This window comes from Corythoichthys intestinalis, chromosome 3 (assembly GCF_030265065.1).
Source record: "Corythoichthys intestinalis isolate RoL2023-P3 chromosome 3, ASM3026506v1, whole genome shotgun sequence".
Classification (NCBI taxonomy): Eukaryota; Metazoa; Chordata; class Actinopteri; order Syngnathiformes; family Syngnathidae; genus Corythoichthys; species Corythoichthys intestinalis.
The window spans coordinates 65,375,658-65,397,795 of record NC_080397.1 but is presented as its reverse complement, the minus strand read 5'-3'; the positions used below and the strand labels follow the sequence as shown (position 1 = coordinate 65,397,795).

The 22,138-nt window shown below is 39.3% G+C and overlaps 1 protein-coding gene across 1 annotated transcript in view; it reads left to right on the top strand.

The window, feature by feature from the left end:
• Positions 1 to 22,138, top strand: part of LOC130913546 (mitochondrial import receptor subunit TOM70-like) — a 143,902-nt gene that overhangs the window by 26,701 nt on the left and 95,063 nt on the right. The window contains exons 3-4 of the mRNA XM_057832225.1: positions 4,676 to 4,849; positions 4,948 to 5,074. Coding sequence (XP_057688208.1) covers positions 4,676 to 4,849; positions 4,948 to 5,074 — 301 coding nt within the window. The remainder of the gene's footprint in view (positions 1 to 4,675; positions 4,850 to 4,947; positions 5,075 to 22,138) is intronic.

Here is a 22,138-nt window from a genome sequence, read left to right as displayed (position 1 = left end):
CGCGTGCTCTCGCATCCAGTTCGGGTTTTGCTGTTAAAAAATGTTTTTTTTTCTTTTGTTTTGCCCTCCTGTTCAAAATGTTTTCTTCCTCCAGAAAATTGATATTTCAAGCTTTCCGCCATATTTATAATTGTCGCATTGTCTGCTTCCATTGTGCCGTCAGAAGAGCTCCTTGGATATGTTTCGGTTTTGGAAAAGGACAAGAAATGATGGAAATATGGACATAAACAAACGATCAATGCAGCGTTTTAATGTTGATTTGAGTGGACAATAAAACTTAAATGGCATTATCTCACCTTTTACTTGGTCGATTGACTTCAAGTAAAAATAAGGGTGTCCAAAATTAGCACGTTAACGGGCGGTCATTTTTTAAATTAATCACGTTAAAATATTTGACGCAATTAACGCACGTGCCCAGATTAAAATGACAGAACAGTGTCATGGCCACTTGTTACTTGTGTTTTTTGTCTCCCTCTGCTGGCGCTTTGGTGCGATTGCTTTTATGGTGAGTATTGTGTAATTATTGACATCAACAATGGCAAGCTACTAGTTTCTTTTTTGATTGAAAATTTTACAAATTTTATTAAAACGAAAACATTAAGAGGGGTTTTAAAATAAAATTTCTATAATTTGTACTAACATTTATCTTTCAAGAACTACAAGTCTTTCTATCCATGGATCGCTTTAACCCTTTAACACCTAAGCCTATTTTGGCCGAATTTGCATGCCTTTGATGTTGCCTTTATATTTCAAAGAAAAAACTGTTTACAACGGCCAAGTTGAAGTTGGGTCCCTTTTTTCAGGATACCTTGAACTTCATGTCCAAACTGTTGTTTTCGTCCCTGACCAACTTTAAACCACATTTTGGACCCAAAAAGACAAAAAAAAAAAAAAGACCAAAATCTTTTTTCAAAATTTATAATGTTGAAGTCCCACTGACAACCAAACGTGCTCGACCAACCGTTTTGAAGCTTGATAATATTTATTTAACTTGCTAGGATAATCATTCAATAGAAAAAAATAAGATTGAATAGTTTTATGTTTGACAATTCAACACTAACAGCAGCTATGGTCATAGGCGTTTTTGGCCTTCACACATACTATGGTCAAAACGTGTTATATACGGTGCAAAATAGTGAGATTTTTTTTTATATATATATATCATCCAACACAAAAAGGGTTTGGAGGATATCTCTTTGTGAAGTTAGGTATTGTACCCATCACCTTATCAAAGGTATATAGCGGAAAACACTCAGGTGACTTGTAGTTCCGCTCTGAAACCCCCAATTTGGCCAGATTTCAAAATTGTCCGATATGCATGTGTGATACATCATTGGAAAGCTTAAAATCTCAATTTTCTGGGGGAAGAAAAATTTTGAATAGGAGGGCATTTTTAAAACAAAATTTTTAAACAGCAAAACCATAACTGGAGGCGAGAGCACGCAAGAGCAGAATTAAAGGCGCCACGATTTTAACGGCATATTATCGCAAACTTACCTTGTTTCGATCCAAAAACTCCATGTAGCATGTATCACTGAGTGTCAAGACACAGCTGGGAATGGCCACAGCCAGATTTTTTGGAGATTTTATGGGTGAAACATGGTGATATAACAAGGGTAGCGATGCGGAAATCGCAGACAACAATGAGTGGTTGAGATTTTCTTTTTCATATAGTTACCCTTTTAAATGTTATTTTTCAAATTTTCTTAGTTTGGATCGATAATTTATCATCCAATATATCGGGGAAAATGCGACAGTAACAAAAAAATTACAATTAAGCGATAGTTATGAGGTAGATATCCGTGACTTTTTTACAGACGCCAAATTTTTCATTGTGACGCAATTTGTTTAAAAGTTTAAAATATGCGAGTGAATAATTTTTTAAAAGTCGTTTTCTTTTTTTAAACTAAATATTAGACATCAATTATTGATTCTAAGCTAAAAATGACAGACATTTTGAATAATGAATAGAATTACTTACCTTCTTTTTATGGCTAGGTTGAAACAAAAACGGTTGCGCGACGTCTGTAAACGGGGGTTTCCAGAGTAAAACGGGCAAATTAAAAATAGTTCGGGGGCTTAATGAGCCATGAATCTGCTATGGCAGCATATAGACATGTTGTTCTATCAAACACAACAGTTGTTTTGGCTTAAAATACAACAGTTTCTCTGCAAGAGGAGTGCAAGAGCAGAAACTGCTTTTTCAGTCTTGTCTGTGTTTTCCGCCATATATGTACATGCAATCAAGCTTCTCGAACACACATCTATATAAAAATCGAAAAGATTCATAGTGAAGAAAAAATAACAAACATTGAAAAAAAAGTATTTTCAAAAATATTGACAAGTAGTTCAGTTCAATTCAATTTTTTTTAGGCATGCGACCCAATGAAGTTTTTGTTTTTTTTTGCGCACTCAATAAAGTTTGTTTTTGAACATCTCACTAAGCTGCGTCACATACAACGTCACACAGCCTACTCATCCGCCGTTTGCGCGCTGCTGACACTTCTACTCGCCGAGAGGCCGACTGATCCGAGGAAAATAATGACAAATAGTGCTCATCCCATTCCTTGAGTTGATGAAATAATGCATTAGCTTGTGCTAAATTTAGTTTTCGATTAATTCTGCACGTTTCAAAGTGGCTAGCTCAATTCAACCGGCCGTTGCTTGCTACGCGTGTCTCCTTTCCCTTAGTTGGCGCCTTGCTCGTCAATTTATTAAAAATGTTCACATTAGGTTCGTCCTTCTTGACATCACAACGGCCATTGGGATATGTAGTCTTTTGTGCTGCATTCGGTTTTGAAAAAAGGACAAGAAATGATGGAAATATGGAGATAGACACATGGCCCATGCAGCGTGTCAATGCATATTTATGAGTGCAATAAAATTATAAAACTCAAATGACATTATCTCCCGTTTTACTTGGTCGATTGACTTCAAATAAAAACTGGTGTGGACATCAACTTCCGTACTTTCAAACGAGAGCAACCAGGGGCACGTGGGTGACGTAATTACAGCGTTACGAGGCTTCAAAGATGATATGCGTAAACGTGTCGGATCCGACACGTTCGGTGTTAAAGGGTTAACAGAATGTTAATGCCATTTTGTTGATTTATTGTTATAATAAACAAATACAGTACTTACGTACAGTATGTTGAATGTATATGTCCGTCTTGTGTCTTATATTTCCATTCCAACAATAATTTACAGAACAATATGGCATATTTTATAAATGGTTTGAATTGCGATTAAATACGATTAATTAATTTTTAAGCTGTGATTAACTCGACTAAAAATTTTAATCGTTTGACAGCCCTAGTAAAAACGAGAGTAAACCTCAACTTCCGCACTTTCAAACGAGACGACCAGAGCCGTATAGACCCTACTCACCTACGTCACAAAATGGGCGTGTCGCTGTTTCCGGCCGCCATATTGTACCTCTTTTTCAGACCTATTCTCATTGTTTTCAATTAGTCGAGCAAGTTATAGAGCAATTCATGGAAGCCCCGGTGTTATCTGACGCTGTAAACTCATTGGAACCGTTGCATAAAAGGCGTTACGTGGAAAAGCTTCAGTTTATCCATTCGCCAGAGCCGTATTTGATGCCTAAATCGATGTTTTTCGACCCGCTGGCTTCGCATGACATCTGATATCCTGATATTTACAACTATCTTGTCCACACAAAATCAGCCTATTCTCACGAAAGTTTGAAAAACTTCAAGAGCTTGGAGGCTTATAAATGGTACGTTGCTGGTTGGGTGAAACAGGTCCTCGTACACGAAAATTCGGCAGGAATCTTGTGCTCGGAAGGTGAGTTACGAAATTTTCAATTCAAAATCTTTTGTTCTTGCTAACATCCACTGTCAAGTCTAATGTATTTCATATCATTTGTCAATGGAGCTAGGGCTTTTAATGTTTATATGGTTTAGCGATAGCACTCTCACTATATACATATATAATACGTAATAAATATGAAGTGCGACAGCACTACTCCAGATTGTTCCTAGTTGAATTTATTTTTTGGCTTTTGACCTCAATAGTGAAATTGTAAATTAATTGTATGACAACTGTCTGATTATCCCCTTATAATTATATATTTTCAGGTAGTTCATTCACAACGTCTGAGTGTATGTTGTCGGCGATTAGCCTAGCAATGATCTTAATTGTGGTTGTAAGCCCAAAACCCTCTAAATATATATTAAATGCATCTTACCAGATATAAAATGACTACTACATAATCTGTGGTAGTCGTTTGGAGCCCAGTTTTCTCGTCGAATTGCAGCAGTCAATCTCGGTCTCCTCTTCGGGTCTCTCGGAATACGGTAACAATTCAAGTCTCTCCGTCTATCTTCTCTGTTTTTGCAACCGACCGCCACACACGACTTCACCATTTTGATTATTAATGTTAACGAGCAGAAAAACACGCCATAATAGGAGGAATTTACGAAGCGCTAATGCATTAACATGACTAGTATCCGGACAACATGGCGCGGGGGCGTGGCTGTGACGTCACGTGAGTAGGGTCTATAAAATGTGCTGCAGCTGTTGCAAGCGTTACATCACCTGACAAAGACCGATTGGATCATTTCTCACGGCACACTTGACGATCTCTCACGGCACTGCCGCGGCACACCGGTTGAAAAACACTGGCCTAATAGACATCTTTCTCCCCTTTTAGAGTCGTTTGGATCGTGCCCGTGAGGCAAATCAAAAAGGCAACAAATACTTTCAGGCGGCCAAGTACGAGAGCGCCATCCAGTGTTACACAGAGGCCATTGAACTCTGCCCCACTGTACAGAAGAGCTACCTGTCGGTGTTCTATAACAACCGAGCGGAGGCGTATGAGAAGCAGGTTGTCACTTACTCTCCTAAATTAGCAAAGAGCGCTTTCGTGTGACTCTGCTGCATATGGGAGACTTTTCTGTTACCAACGGTTGCCTTTTACCATAGATGAAATGGACTGAGGTGTCGCAAGACAGCTCACAGGTACTAATGTTCGACCCGCAGAACTTCACAGCTTTTACCAGTAAGCTGCGAGCTCATGAGAAACTGGACAATAAGAAAGAATGCCTGGAAGGTGAGTAAAACTAGTCAAACCTTGATCGGGCCTGACACTAAATTAATGGCTTCAAAATGTCTCACCTTTCGGCGAAATTCGCTGTTTTGAGGTTAAAAAGGGTGACTTGCGTGAATTGTGTGTGTGTGTGGGGGGGTTAAATTATTATTATATTATTATTATTATCATGTGATTAACTCGGTGCATAAACTGACCACTTCAGAAATCGGTCCTTTAAAAAAGTTTCACTTGGACCAGAGGTTGCGCTAGACTTTTTCGTTGTCTGTCATTTTGACTGACAGGGTCATAAAAATCCGGTCATAATCTATTTTTACAAGGGATGGGAATCTCTGGCATGAAGCCGATTCGATATGTATCTAGATACACAGGTTACGATTCGATTAAAAAACGATACGTTTTTAAGGCCGACCGATTCGATACAGTTTAAGAACGATACGGTTCGATACAGAGTGAAAACGATACGATAGTAAACATTTGTTGCGTGTGTTCGAACAGTATTTTAAACATATAAAAAAGACCACATTTCTAATAGCAAAATTAAACAACAAAATTTCATACCAATGTTATGTTTTATTTTTTTATGAAAAAAATAAAAATAAGGCTTACTATATGACCATCATTTTGTTGGATGGGATTTATAATAAAATAAAACTCCAGTGACAGACAACAATAAAGTGCAGTAAATCAATTAGTGTATTTCCTGGTGTTTCGAACACAAGAGGTAAGCAATTTAAGTGCAAACTTTCAACGTAAACATCTTACCAACAAAAAATATTAATTATATGCAGCAGCTGTAGAAAAAAAAAATTAAACCCCCAATGTTATTATAAATAAATAATAAATTATGCTGTACCACTGGTATAATTGGGGGAATAAAAACATGGCATTTTAGACAGACAGATCAATAATCATTACTTTTACCTTATACACAGCAGAGTCTTTCACTTATGCCTGTGCTTCCACATTTTTTTTCTTCCTCATCACTGTCCATATCTTTTTTGAAGGGCAGATTTTTTCTTGAGGAAGATAAACTAATCCACATTTTAATGTTTAAGTAGACTGCGTTTCGTGGGAAAAAACTCTCCAAAGGAGCGTGCTGCCCTTTCCACCATTGTAGTGGGTTATTTTTCAGGGTTAAAAACTCACGATCCCTGTACCGCTCCTCACTTCACACTACCTCTGTCTCATGCGAACAGATCTGGCTGCCTTCCTCACTTCAAAGTCCGACTTTTGTATTTCCTGGGTGCGTTGAAAATCAATCGCTGCACGTCGCTGGCGTCGGTGCTCAAACTGTCCATTGTTTTAGCATGTTGCTTCGTTGCCACTACCGGTTTCGTTTTCGTTTTGGGCTGTGAAGAAAAAGCTATGGAGCGTGCGTTACAATGGTTTTGTTAGCTCTCGCGTTGTGACACGCCCGTGACGATCGGGCAATGACGGCGACTAGTAGCGGTTCTGCCGAAATGCATGGGAAGTAGAGGCAACCATATGGTGAGTTGTGCTTGTCCATATTATAGCATGCGTGCGGTCTCAATCTAAGCGCGCTGTGTGGTGAATGACACAAGCGCAGCAAGTGAAGTAAAAGCTAAATTATCATTCCATTAAGCAATGCATTGAATTAGGCATTAGAAGCCGATTCTTGCGCTCGCGATATCCGAATTATAGCTCTACTATCGGTTCGTTGAATATTTAATGGCAAATTACTGTCGAATGGTAACTTTACAATCGATACAGCTGTATCTCTCACCTGTTAAACCGGATATCCGGTCGTATCGGTTTATCGTTCTCAAGCTTAATTTTTACCTGTCACTTAAATTTTTAAAATGATGATAATGACATTGTGGTGACCCTTTGTTTGGCATAACTTGTTTGGCGTACTTGTGTGTCCATTTGGCCGAGCGCGTTAGCGGCTACGACGCAGTCACGTGACAGAGACACTTAAGAGCCGTGCGCGTTCCGGCTTGAATATAGAGAGTTCACAGAGAAAAGCAGAGCTACAGCGACTGGACACAGCAATTCGAGCTAACTAGACTCTTAACATTGCATACCGCTTCAACATATTCAATAGTATTTAGTAGTGATGGCCAAATGAAGCCTCATGAAGCAATGAAGCTTTGCAGCCAATTGGTTTGCACATGTAGCAAAGCTTCATGGTGCTTCATTTACTCTATGGCGCCATCAAGTGGTCTAGAAGCCCAAGAGGTCAACATTGTTAAGAATTCAATGGTTATTTGATTATGACAAAGATATGAATGTGCTTATGCTAGTAATTTAGTATGTGAACAAAATGCAACAAGTGGTAAGGATAATTTGTTATTCATTTTTGTTGAGAAATAATAGCTTTCCCACAGTGGCTGGCTTTAAACGGTTTCTTTTTTTGGACAATATTTCACCAGCTTTAGAAAATATTCTTTCATAAGGCACAGATGAAGCTGGGGTGCAGATAAATGTGAGTGCCAGTTTATATAAATTTGGATAGGTATTCTTTTGTGCCTCCTAGTACACTAATGGATTGTTCATTCTGTTGATGTTTGGTTCAGATAGGTACACACACACTCACATTTATATTAATGTAGTTCTTCTCCCTTACCTTATTTAAAGCAATCAAATGAAAATGTTCCCATACAGGGGAGGATCGTTTTTTTCGCGCAGGTTCCATCGCAAGCAAAGGACAAGGCTCGCAAAAAGATTGCACTGGTTGCACTGTTGCGCACAGATGTAACAAGTACAGGAGCCCGAAATGCACAAAATGTGAGATAACAGGCGATCGCCATTGCGTTTTGCAACCAATTTATACCATAGTCTGTAGCCTACTGTGTTTGCAATGCGCGCCGAACGTCGGATCACTTCCGAAGCGGTCACTAGATTCATCCGGCCGTCGAGGCTTCTCACGTCATCATTTCCGGGTTCTGCCGAGATGACGCGCGCCTCGCTACAAGCTTCGTGGAAACACCCCTCCCATTACTCGACACAAGCTTCGGAACCTCGGCCCATTTCGTCCCATCACTAGTATTTAGTTTTCATTCATTTTAAATCAATATTCTGTCCGAACAAGCTTCACAGAGAATCCACACCGTGCCATCACACATCAAGCAGATGAATATGTAACTTTTTCTCCGCAGTGAGAAAAACAGCTGACTGTGGCCCCTGTAAGTAAGGCTACATATGGAACAATGAAATTAAAAGTTCACCTGCTGTGGCCTGAAAGGAGTCTTACACCTTCCTCCTGGTCCGCATGGACTTGAATTGCGTGCCCGCTTGTGCAGTCCCTGTTTTTTTCACCTCTTTCATCAACACCATCGTCGTTTTGGGGCTTTTTGAAGAAACTTCGGACACTCAGTTGCCTTGACATTTTTCAGAGTAAGGCCAATGACGTCATGCATCAAGAGAGACAATAGCTAATTAATACGCTAACTCGCCACCCTGTGGTCTGGAGTATGAATTGTAACCTGTCAAAATGACAGGTGGACTTCAGTTTTTTCCGTCACTGTTTTAAAAAATTGGTCAACGACGGAAAATATTCGGTTAACGCGACCCCTGACTTGGACAGTCAGCAAATCCTGCTGGCTGTTTTGCTGATCAGAACCAATCACCGGCCCATACCTGTCAAGTTGTACGGTTTCGGCGTAATTTGTACTAGTGAGCACTGATTTTTAAATGTGTACCCCATCGTTCAAAATCTGGACGTTTTTCGTGCATTACGTTTTTTTCTCCGTTCGGATTTTGTTACCGTTTCTGCAACGAGACAATGAGCCTTTACTATGCATTACTACGTTGGTTGGATGACGTGAGATAAGTCAGAGACACTGAGAGAGAAGAGTTTTTTGTGACGCTGTAGCAAATGCGATGCTAGGCTAGATGACTCTAATATTTCCTGACTGTAGCCGACAGCCTACAATCTACGCCTACATATCACGTGCATATAGCACTACATAAGAAATGACAGACTCTGCGGCGTTAGTCAACAGCCAACATCTTAAAGCAGTAGACTTCTCAGAAAGGTTCTGTTGCAGTGAACTTTCCTAGCGAACCTAAGTAACTTTTTATCTCTCAGCTCTGGTTCTGTCCCAGCTGCCTTCAAACAGGCTGTAGTCAGACTCCTTCTTACGGAAAAAAATCTTGACTCCTCTGTGCTGTCCAATTTTAGACCCGTCTCCCACTTGTCTTTCCTTTCTAAAGTTTTAGAAAAAGTTGTTTTAATTCAATTGCAAACATTTTTAGAGGCAAACTCCACCCTTGACAAGTTCCAATCAGGCTTCAGGTCCAGACATAGCACTGTTAAAAGTGTACAACGACATTGCCCTTTCTGTAGATGATGGAAATCCAGCAATCCTTGTTTGACTAGACTTCACAGCAGCATTTGATACAGTTGACCACACAGTCCTTGTATCTCATTTAGAACACTTTATAGGTATCCGTGGTAATGCTCTACAGTGGTTTAAATTGTACCTGAGACCTTCTCGGTAATGATTGGGAGATGTTCCTCCTCACAAACTTCTGTCTTGTGGGGTGCCATAAGGCTCTATTTTCGGGCCTGTTCTCTTTGCACTTTATATCCTACCTTTAGGATCAGTTATGAAAAAACTAGGGCTGTCAAAATTATCGCGTTAACGGGCGTTAATTTTTTTAATTAATCACGTTAAAATATTTGACGCAATTAACGCAGATGCCGCTCAGACAGATTTAAATGATGGTACAGTGAAACGCTCACTTGTTAATTGTGTTTTATGGAGTTTTGCCGCCCGCTTCTGGCGCATGGGTGCGACTGATTTTATAGGCTTCAGCGCCCATGAGCATAAAGTAATTATTGACATCAACAATGGCGGGCTACTAGTTTATTTTTTGATTGAAAATTTAACAAATTTAATTGAAACGAAAACATTAAGAGGGGTTTTTGTATAAATTGTACTAACATTTTTCTTTTAAGAACTACAAGTCTTTCTATCCACGGATCGCTTTAACAGAATGTTAATAATGTTAATGCCATCTTGTTGATTTATTGTTATAATAAACAAATACAGTCCTTATTAGGCCTGAACGATATTGGAAAAAACTATGGTTGCGATTTTTTTGAGGTGTGCAATATATTGCGATATTATATTGCGATATTAAAAAATCTTTTTTAAAGAAATTTTCACTAGATGACTTGAATAGCTGTTTGGAAATACCTTGCATGACACACCGTGACCACGGTGTAGTCATACAATACCGTTTCATTTGTGAATGATTAAGATTGCTGTATGAAGGGATCCAGGAAGCCATGTCTGCACAAAATAGATAATTTATTGAACACAATATTTGACACTTCAACAGCAGCAAATACATTAAATGACAAATAAAAGAGCAGGTGCATTAGTCCTCTAAGTTTTTGACAAAATATAACAAATAAAAACTTCTGTAAAATAACAACAAAGTTGTAAACATATTTGAACAAAATTATTAAATATGACAAATAAGAGTTGTTCACAAACTATAACAATAAATAAAAACCTCAGTAAAACAACAAGGAAGTTGTCAACATATTTGAACTTAAATATTAAATCTGTCAAATAAAAGTGCAAGTGCATTAGTCCCCTGAGTTGTTTACACAAAATATAACAATATAAAACTGCAAAACAGCAACAAAGTTGTAAAAATATTTCAACAACAATATTAAGTATCAAAACTTTATGTGCAGCTGTACTATATATAGTTATTTGAAAAATACGATTTACAATTAATTTAAATGTAAAAGAAACAGAAACTCGATTGAACTTGTAAATAATTGAACTGAATAACTGCAAATAACTGTGATGAATAACAGAACCATTTTAACTCCCAAATTTCCTGCCTTCCTGATAGCTGTCACATGAATAAAAATAAGAAAAGACATTCCTGCAGCTGTGTTATGTATTTGTCTGCATATCGTCCACCTTCCTTGCTCAGCAATTCTCAACTGGGTCTAATAGGTTTTTGGCCAAGACTACTAGTTTATCCACCATTGCAGGCTTGAGACAAGAACGTTGGCACGTAACAATGTTCCCACCTGTACTAAAAAGCCTCTGATGGGAAGCTCGTAGAAGGAATGCATAGATACCTGCGTTTTAAATGGTCCCACATGTTCAACAGATTACTTCTTGTTGAGGTAACCATGGCGAAGCACTGTCGACAGGGCTGTTTTTTGTCCCTTATAGTCTTGTTCTCGCCAAAATACTTCCAAAACTCCTTTTGGATACAGTCTTCCTCTCTCCTCCAACGTGTTGCTAGCTTGCTTTCACTTTGAGAACGGGCCCTCCTCCCTCCGCTCTGCTGTTCGGCCCCTCCTCCCTCCACTCCGCTGTTCGGCCCCTCCTCCCTCCACTCCGCTGAAGCAGGGGAGGGGGAGGAGCCGATGACTGCGAGCTGGAGGGAATGAGAGGCTGTGCGCTCTCCCTGCCGCTCCTTCCTCAAAACAAACGTTTGTGGATTAAAAAAAATGAAATGAAAAAACTATCGCACGTCCTTGCGATGGGACTATTGCACATGCGCACATCGCGATGGCGATGTTTAAACGATATATCGTTCAGGCCTAGTCCTTATGTACCGTATGTTGAATGTATATGCAGTGGTACCTCTACATACGAAGTTAATCCGTTCCAGGACCTTGTTTGTAAGTCGAAATGGTCGTATGTCGAGCAGGATTTTCCCATAGGAATACATTATAATTCCATTAATTCGTTCCACAGCCCAAAAACCTTCACTAAATCCTTAAAAAATACTGCTGGTACTATTACAAATGGCAATTACACATAGCAAAACAAATAAATTATAAATCAAAATCGGAATAATAATAATAATAATAATAATAACAATAATTCCTGTATTAATGTAACGAATGGGGTTCTAATGTGGCGGACGTTTTTTGCTGACCCTGAACGCACCGCGGGGCTGACGTGCCAGAGACAGACCGGTGATCTTGAGTTTCACTTTCACTTTGAATGTTTTCTTGAGAACACCGTCAATTGCGGCAGACAGAAGGTGTTTTTGTTTTGTATAAGTTGTGAAATAAATGATAAAAACGTGGCGAAGTTGGCGATTTCTCTGGAGATGTTAGCACAATAAGAATTGTCAGCTTAACTTATAAAGACTGGCGAACGATGGTCGGAGGAGGACCGTGGAGATGTATTGTTGAGCCATTTCACGGATGCCCACCCTACGCTCATATTTTTCTGTCATTTGCATCTTCATTTAGAAGGTAAGCTTCAACTTTTTCCTTGTTTCACCACCTGTACCAACCTTTTTTTCCTTGTTTCACCACCTGTACCAACCTTTTCTGAAACCAGTGTTGATTTGTCACACAAGAAAATCCGCCGTGCATTCGTCTGCGGTGCTGCCATTGTCGTCTTATTTCGAGCATGTCGTCGGATGTAGAAACAAATGGCGAGTCAAATTTACGTCGGATGTGGAAAAGTTCGTGTGTCGAAGCGATCGTATGTAGAGGTACCACTGTATATACATCTTGTGTCTTATCTTTCCATTCCAACAATAATTTACAGAAAAATATGGCACATTTTATACATGGTTTGAATTGCGATTAATTGCGATTAATTACGATTAATTAATTTTTAAGCTGTAATTAACTAGATTAAAAATTTTAATCGTTTGACAGCCCTAAAAAACATAATATCTCTTTCCATTTTTATGCTGATGACCTGCAGCTGTATCTCCCCCTGAGACCCAACGAACAAACTGCTCTCACTAAATTAATGGAGTGCATATCCGATGTGAAGCAGTGGCTAGCACAAAACGTTTTACATCTTAACGAAAGCAAACTGAATATATTGCTTTTGGCACACCTTGTATGTTAAATGCCCTTGAGCCCAACTCTGGCGCTCTGGCTCCCTTTTTCAGACCCGTGCCGCCCATAAGGCGAGCTAAGCAACCGCCTAAGCGCGCACCAGCGTCCATGGCGTCAAGAAAAATATTCAAATATTTGATGATAGCAGTATTCAAATAATTATACAAAGCAATAAAACAAATAAAACAACAAAACCGTTCATAATAAGTCTTTAAATATTAATGAAATCATTTTTCTAGTGTGCCTTCTGCTCGTTTCACTTTTTCCTGTCATGCGATAATTTCACCACAGACCCTAGTCTCTCTCACCACCCAGCAGACCAGCGAGCTACCTGAAGGGGCTGTTTTTCTACTTTGCAATTGAGCGACGTTACGGTGACAAGTCAACTTCATGAAAAGAAGCCCTCCGAGTCAGAAGAAAAAGAAAGAAGAGAGCAAAGACGTGAAGAAAAACAGGTTTATTGTGATGATTTTTTTCAACAGCATAAGCACGTAGACTTGGCGCAACTGCAAGCTAGCGGTTATTTACATAGAGTTTATATGACTTAGTGCTAAAGCTAAATTATACTGTACCATTAGCTAGGCTTTTGTTCTAGAAATCTTTTCTGTATTCAGCCAGCTGTGGATTAGTTTCAGTTAAATTTACTCCCCCTCCAATTTTAGAGAAATTTAGACAAAGTGTATAGGAGACTAAAATTGTCTTGCTTATTTATGTGATGTGAACCACTTTTACCTTGTGTTAAATTGTGCTTTTCAAATAAATTTGCCTTGCCTAAAAGTGCCAAAGTTATTTAAATAAATACACCATTAAATATGCAATTAATAATTTTAAAGTTCTGTGGTATGGGGGACTAAAAGTGCCACGGATTTAAATGCAAACATTTGTTATTAAATGTGTCATTAATTCCTTAAAATGGCGATCAAGTTCGTGTAAAAACATATTCAATTTTTTTTTTTTTTTTGCTATCATATATTGAATAAAAAATTAAATTATTGGATAGTCCTGTGTAGTTGCCGTGCTTCAAGAATTTATTTTCTTTTAACTGCGCCTATCAAAGATAGTGGCCAGATCCAATAGACAGGTACAGTAGGCTGCCAGAATTTAGGCGCTATTATGGTTATGTCTTGCTAGTTTTACGATCAACAACTATTTGACTAACATAATGTAACATTCCACTTCCTTCTCTTTATTGATGTTCTTCTGAAATATTTTCCTTCTACCTCTGTACATCCTGGGCCATCTTTTACAGCGTACTTATCCAAATCAGCACCAAGTCCAAGCCCACCAAGTCCAGGAAAGAAGTGCACCTTCCAAAACAACTGTCATATGAAAGTGCAATAGATACTTTTACATCAGTAAAGACAAGCTGAGTAAGGTTATAGGTCAAGGTGAAAAAAAAAAAAAAAAGTTTCTTTTTAAAGTGTTCTGTGTGTCTTTATATAGGTTTGTGTGGGCAGGTGTTAATCATATATGGCATAACAATTATAATTTATTTAATGCATTTATTTTTGAAGTGTTTTTATTGGTGTTTTTGAATAGTTATTCCAGCATTTTTCTTTTAATTTCTGCACTTGTTCGTTGTGTTTTTTAATATAATAAGTTACAAAGAGATAATGTGCTTTTTCAATGTGAGTGTTTAAATATATGTGGTGAAAATGGGGGGGGGGGGCCAACAAATGTGTTGCCTCGGGAACCAAATTGGTCAGGAACGGCCCTGCCCTTTTTTAAGACGCATGTTAAAAATCTGTTTTTTCCACCTCCGTCTCTTGGCCAAAGTGAAGCCTTTTCTTACTCGCCACGACCTTGAAAAAAGAATTCACGCTTTTATAATTTCAAGGCTGAATTACTGCAACGCACTTTATGTTGGTATTCCCAAGTCCTAGATTTCTCGTCTCCAACTTGTTCAAAATGCTGCTGCTCGATTTTTAACAGATGCCCCTAGACATGAACATATTACCCCCTTGCTATCATCACTCCACTGGCTTCCGGTCCATTTTAGAATTGATTTCAAATAGGGATGTCCCGATCCAGGTTTTTGCACTTCCGATCCGATACTGATATTGTTTTGCACTTCCGATCTGATACTGGCTGTTGCGTCCGCTAGGTTAAACGTGTTTAAATTGTGCCTCACCTGCGATCTTGTCCGAGAAAGGGTTAATTCACTGTCAGTCGGAAAGGGGTGTGGATTCGCATTTAAGCGGAAGCTGGGTCGGCGTGGTAGTCATTTACGTTCACGTTGGCGAAAGAGACACGCACCGCCGGTGAGTTTGTGCTCATTTGCTTGTACAGTGCCTTGCAAAAGTATTCGGCCCCTTTGAATCTTGCAACCTTTCGCCACATTTCAGGCTTCAAACATAAAGATATGAAATTTAATTTTTTTGTCAAGAATCAACAACAAGTGGGACACAATCGTGAAGTGGAACAACATTTATTGGATAATTTAAAGTTTTTTAACAAATAAAAAAACTGAAAAGTGGGGCGTGCGATATTATTCGGCCCCTATACTTTCAGTGCAGCAAACTCACTCCAGAAGTTCAGTGAGGATCTCTGAATGATCCAATGTTGTCCTAAATGACCGATGATGATAAATAGAATCCACCTGTGTGTAATCAAGTCTCCGTATAAATGCACCTGCTCTGTGATAGTCTCAGGGTTCTGTTCAAAGTGCAGAGAGCATTATGAAAACCAAGGAACACATCAGGCAGGTCCGAGATACTGTTGTGGAGAAGTTTAAAGCCGGATTTGGATACAAAAAGATTTCCCAAGCTTTAAACATCTCAAGGAGCACTGTGCAAGCCATCATATTGAAATGGAAGGAGCATCAGACCACTGCATATCTACCAAGACCCGGCCGTCCTTCCAAACTTTATTCTCAAACAAGGAGAAAACAGAGATGCAGCCAAGAGGCCCATGATCACTCTGGATGAACTGCAGAGATCTACAGCTGAGGTGGGAGAGTCTGTCCATAGGACAACAATCAGTCGTACACGGCACAAATCTGGCCTTTATGGAAGAGTGGCAAGAAGAAAACCATTTCTCAAAGATATCCATAAAAAGTCTCGTTTAAAGTTTGCCACAAGCCACCTGGGAGACACACCAAACATGTGGAAGAAGGTGCACTGGTCAGATGAAACCAAAATTGAACTTTTTGGCCACAATGCAGAACGATATGTTTGGCGTAAAAGCAACACAGCTCATCACCCTGAACACACCATCCCCACTGTCAAACATGGTGGTGGCAGCATCATGGTTTGGGCCTGCTTTTCTTCAGCAGGGACAGGGAAGATGGTTAAAATTGACGGGAAGATGGATGCAGCCAAATACAGGGACATTCTGTAAGAAAACCTGTTGGTATCTGCACAAGACCTGAGACTGGGACGGAGATTTATCTTCCAACAGGACAGTGATCCAAAACATAAAGCCAAATCTACAATGGAATGGTTAAAAAATAAATGTATCCAGGTGTTAGAATGGCCAAGTCAAAGTCCAGACCTGAATCCAATCGAGAATCTGTGGAAAGAGCTGAAGACTGCTGTTCACAAACACTCTCCATCCAACCTCACTGAGCTCGAGCTGTTTTGCAAGGAAGACTGGGCAAGAATGTCAGTCTCTCGATGTGCAATACTGATAGAAACATACCCCAAGTGACTTGCAGCTGTAATTGGAGCAAAAGGTGGCGCTACAAAGTATTAACGCAAGGGGGCCGAATAATATTGCACGCCCCACTTTTCAGTTTTTTATTTGTTAAAAAAGTTTAAATTATCCAATACATTTTGTTCCACTTCATGATTGTGTCCCACTTGTTGTTGAATCTTGACAAAAAAATTAAATTTCATATCTTTATGTATGAAGCCTGAAATGTGGCGAAAGGTTGCAAGGTTCAAGGGGGCCGAATACTTTTGCAAGGCACTGTATTTATGTTATGTATTTTCACCTACTGCATTGCTTTTGGACGGTTCGGTGTTTCTTTCATGGCGATCGCTTGATAGCCTTCCAGTTTGTGTGTTACGAGATCCGCTGAGAGTTGACAGTTGACGACTCGCGCGTTGGTTTAGCGTAGCCACTGAGTCAATCTCGCAGCGAATCAGCGAGCGGTACAGGTCACGCAGTGAATTATGGGTATTGTAGTCTCGGGACCCGCTGTATCGGTGCTTTTTAATCTGAGTGCTTGTGTGAAAAAACTATATTACCTCATGCCATTAGCCGCCACCTTTTCCAAGCATTGGACGGCGTTGTGACTTGTTGAAGTGTCTAAATCAGACATGTCCAAAGTCCGGCCCAGGGGCCAAATGCGGCCCGTGGTCAAATGTTAGCCGGCCCCCAGCCTCTGTCATAAAGTCAATAACGTCTGGCCCGCACATAGACTTTGGTTAGCAGTATTGCTACCAGCATATGAAGTAGTTTACACACTAAATGTTGCTCCTAATTCACCCATTAAAAGGCAGCAGCACTCTTAAGCAACATTACCCTGTGTGACCCTTTACTTCCAATTTCCTAAAATGGCGATAATTAACAAAAAAAAGAAAGTTGACTGCGTTGGCCGACGCTTCAAGGATAGGTGGAAATTGGACTATTTCTTCACTAAAATACGCAACAACTGTGTCTGTCTCATTTGCAAAAAGACAGTCGCTGTTTTTAAAGAGTTCAATGTGAGGCGGTATTACCAAACAAGACATTCTGACGTGTACGACAAGATTACAGGGAAGATACGCAGCGAGAAATTGAAGCAACTCGAAGCTAGTTTAATTTCACAGCAGCAGTATTTCGCAAGAGCTCGAGAGTTGAAAGAGAATGCCACAAAGGATAGTTGCGAGATTGTTGAAATTATTAATTAAAAAAAAATAAAGCAAATGTGATACACAGAATGTCTTGCTAACATTTGCTTAAATATATTCTTCTACGTAAGTTACGTCAGCCAAGGTCGGCCTCCCACATTTTTACAACACCAAATTTGGCCCCCTTTGCAAAAAGTTTGGACACCCCTGGTCTAAATGATGCAGCTATTGCCTAAAGAATACCGATTGAACGGTTAAAAAATGTAAAATGTAATTTTAAAATGATGCATCATATTTGGTTATTGCAATCTGAGCAACTTAATTGTGAATGAATTATATGTAGTATGCACAGGGTATTATTTATTCATTTATATATGAAGAAGCTTTGTATATATTTGTATTTAGCATATTATTATTTGTATATTTATAACCATATATACATTCTTTGCTTGCATTTATAGGTTTATAACCTGCTTGGTGTTTGCTATTTACTACTCCAAAAAATCAACAATAAAAAAACAACAATTTACTGTAAGCACAAGCCGAGTTATCCAGTGTGTTCTCGTTTCGGATCCCTTTTGGCGGGGAAAAAGCCACAAAAGCATAAACGGCCGAACACTGGCCGATACTGATACCGGCCAATCTGAGCATGTCTTAAAGTTTAAAGTTATTTAGCCTCTTTACTTAGTTGTCAAACTCATGTTGAAAAGGGTTTTAGTACTCTTGATAACAACTTGCCAGCGGAATTTGGTGAGTTTGAATAACACACAATGGTTGGTAACAAGAAACGGACCTGTTTATTCAGTGACAAACACAAAACATTATAAATAACAAACAGAAATGGCATAGTCAGTCAGTAAAACATGCAAATAATATTGTAAACTGTCTTAAAAAAGCAAAACGCACAAACAACCTCAGTGGAAAATCCCACAAACCCCCCAAGCTATTAAATGCTTTTAATGTTTCGTGCATTAGTGATAAAAATTGTTTAAAAAGCTTCTCAGGTTTAAATAAACTACTATTTCAGTATCAAGTTAATATTTTAAAACAGTCAATAAAATACTCAAGTCCCCATTCTGTATCAGCATTTTTAAACTACATTCAATTAATGAATTTTTTCAAATCAACTGTTAGTTGTTAAAATTGCTCCCGTTATTCCATAATTTCCCTTCTGTCTACTTTCAACATGTGAAAGTTTTAAAACTGTTTTGAAGATAGATTCAAGTGAAGATTTTTCCGATTTAAGAGTATTTTAGATAAAAAGTTAATTAGGTTCACTACAACAGCCTTCTATGGAAGTCTTCTGCTTTAAGATGGCGGCTGTTTACTAACGCATCTATTTTTCAATAAATGGTTTGTCATGCGCCGTCGAGTCTGTCATTTTGCATCTAGTACTATATACATATGATATCTATTATCTACAGTAAAACGATGTTGACGTAGTTTGTAGCGGCTGTCAGCAGCAGTCAGGTATTCTTGAGTTTTTTATCTAGCGACATGAGTTGAGCTAAAGCCGTGAGTTGAGCATTGGCATTACCCGTGTCTATGACAGGCAGTGTTGTTAATCTTACTGAAAAAAAGTAATTAATTATAGTTACAAATTACTTCTCCCAAAAAGTAATTGCGTTACTAACTCAATTACCTGAATGTAAGAGTAATTAGTTACTTGGCAAAGTAATTGGTGATAATTACTTTTTTTTTTTTTTCCTCAAAAAAAAACAAAAACATTGGCCATACTATGTGAAGTTTTTTGTGGAGGTTTTTGGTACAATTGGCCCGAGCCCAATTCTTTACCCTAATTTACCCTTTACCCTGAATCAACTGTTAAAAGTTGTTAAAATTGCTCCCATTATTGCATTAGTTCCCTTCTCTCTACTTTCGACATATGAAAGTTTTAAAACTGTTTCATCATTTAAAGATAGATTCAAATCAAGATTTTGCCGATTTAGAAGTATTTTAGTTAAAAAGTTACTTAGGTTCGCGAGGAAGGTTCTCTACAAGAGAGCCGTCCTAAAAAGCCTACTGCTTTAAGATGGCGGCTGTCATTTTGCATCTAGTTATATCTATACACAGTACATGTGATATCTACCATGTCTACCATATCTACCATAACATGCGGGCGTAGTTTGTCGGCTATCGGCTACAACATGTATTATTGGAGCTACCTAGCATCGCGTTTGCTCGGCGTCACAACTTTCTTGCCTCCTCCCCGCTCCTGCTCTGCTCTTTCGTCTAGGTGAGTCAGTCTCCCTCAGACTTTTCGACCAATATAGTAACGCATAGTAACGCATGCCTTTCCGTCCTCAGTAACGGTAACGGCGTTGCCAAGATGAGAAAAGTAATTAATTAGATTACCCACTACTGAAAAAAATAACGCCGTTAGTAACGCCGTTATATTGTAACGCCGTTATTAACAACACTGATGACAGGCATGATGTTTACTCTCGGGACGCAATGCGGTCCGTTTCTCATTGCGTCCCGAAGACCGCGCTGTGTATTAGTTCCGCTTTACCTGACATTTCAATAATCGGAATTTGGATGTTTGTAAATCGTTCTTGAATCTTCCACGGCCGAATCGCTCAAGGACGTAATGACGGCTGGGCATGTTGTACCGTGGTTTTAAGTGTTGGATGGTGCGTCTTTACTCACGAGAGATGATGGCTCATCATCCAGAATGACTTCGGCAATGACTCTTGTTATTCCCTGGGCTTTGGGACTGTCGGGGCCAGTTTGTCACGCATAGCAAAAGTTTCTGCCAGTGTTAGTTGCGTAGGACTTTTCTTTTTGTCTTCGTTTTTTTTTAACATACTCTAACGTTAAATGCTTGATTAGGTTGGTTGTATCAAAACTTCTTACAACTTTACCACCACGCTTGACTTTATTGTGGCATATGTTGCACTCTGCCTCTTCTTCTTTGTCGTCCTTTAAGGTGAAATGATCCCACACAGCTGACATTTTTACCGATAGTCTCTCGGTAAATTGGGAGAAGGTAATGTAGTTTGTTGAAGGTGTGCCGTAAAATGCGAACCGGATTTTAGGGAAACCGAAGCAAAAACTGGAATGGATTATGTAAATCGGTGCGCTGGAAAACCCGGACCGGACTATAAAAAAAAAACTGGATCGGAAGTCTGGATCGTAATTTTTCTGTGTCGGCCGATCCGATACCGATGCGCATTTTTTTGCCCATATCGGCGTTTGCTCCGATCCAAATATCGGATCGGAGCAACTCTAATTTCAAACTTTTACTGTTTGTTTTTAAAGTGCCTGTGACACGAAAAAGCGTGTTTATTTCATTGTACACGCGATATTTTATGCTCCGGAATGAAATGGACTAGAGCTGTCCCGACTAGTCGACGTCGTCTACGTCATCGATGACGTAAATGCGTTGACGGGCAAAACATACCGTCGACGGGTAATGACGGGTTAAAAAAAATTACATGCGGATAAAGTTTAGAATGGCAGGCGCTTGCGATACAAGCGGTTGTTACTGGCACCCCCAAGGGGCCCGCTGTTATTTTAATGTGACCGGCGTTGTCAGATTGAGCAAAGAGGAAGAAAGTGGGCGAGCGAGCGAGAGAGAGTGAGCGAGATCGGCGAGTAGAGTTGAGTGGCTTCATGCCCCATGTTTTTGTTTTGGTCAATAAAAGTATCATAAAGAGCCATCCGACGGCTCTCGGCATTTTTATGCACGCCGCCGCCTTCCTGTGGAGGAAATCGGACGAACCCAGACAAACTGACGACAACGAGCCAAGTGAATCGCCGGTGAGGAGTTGAAAACACCGCCAATTTCCAAAAAGTGCAGAGATGGTAACACGCGAAAGCGGCATAAAGCCAAAAAAGTGGACCAGAATAACCAGAGCATGGAATAATTTCAAGGAAAATATGGAGGGTGCCACTTTGTGTACTCTTTGCTAAGCTGAACTCGCATACCACGGTAGCACGTCGGCTATGAACGAACACTTGAAGCGCCGTCACACAAGTGTAATTTTCGAAGACAACAAGAAACAACAAGCTAGCGGATTGTAAGTCCATACAACTTTCTAACGATTTTTTAAAATGGAAGTTGCCTTTATGTGCGTCGTATCAAAGTGCATTTTTATTTAATAAAATAATTAGTATAATTATATATATTTTTAAATCATTATTAAATTTATTAGGATCATGGACGCTCCCATTTGGGCAAAATATATACATATATCCTAATACATAATATAATAAAAAAATAAACTCACCGGCCACTTTATTAGGTACACCGTGCTAGTAATGGGTTGGACCCCCTTTTGCCTTCAGAACTACCTCAATTCTTTGTGGCATAGATTCAACAAGGTGCTGGAAGCATTCCTCAGACAGTTTGGTTCATATTGACATAATGGCATCACACAGTTGGTGCAGATTTGTCGGCTGCACATCCATGATGCGAATCTCCTGTTCCAACACATCCCAAAGATGCTCTATTGGATTGAGATCTGGTGACTT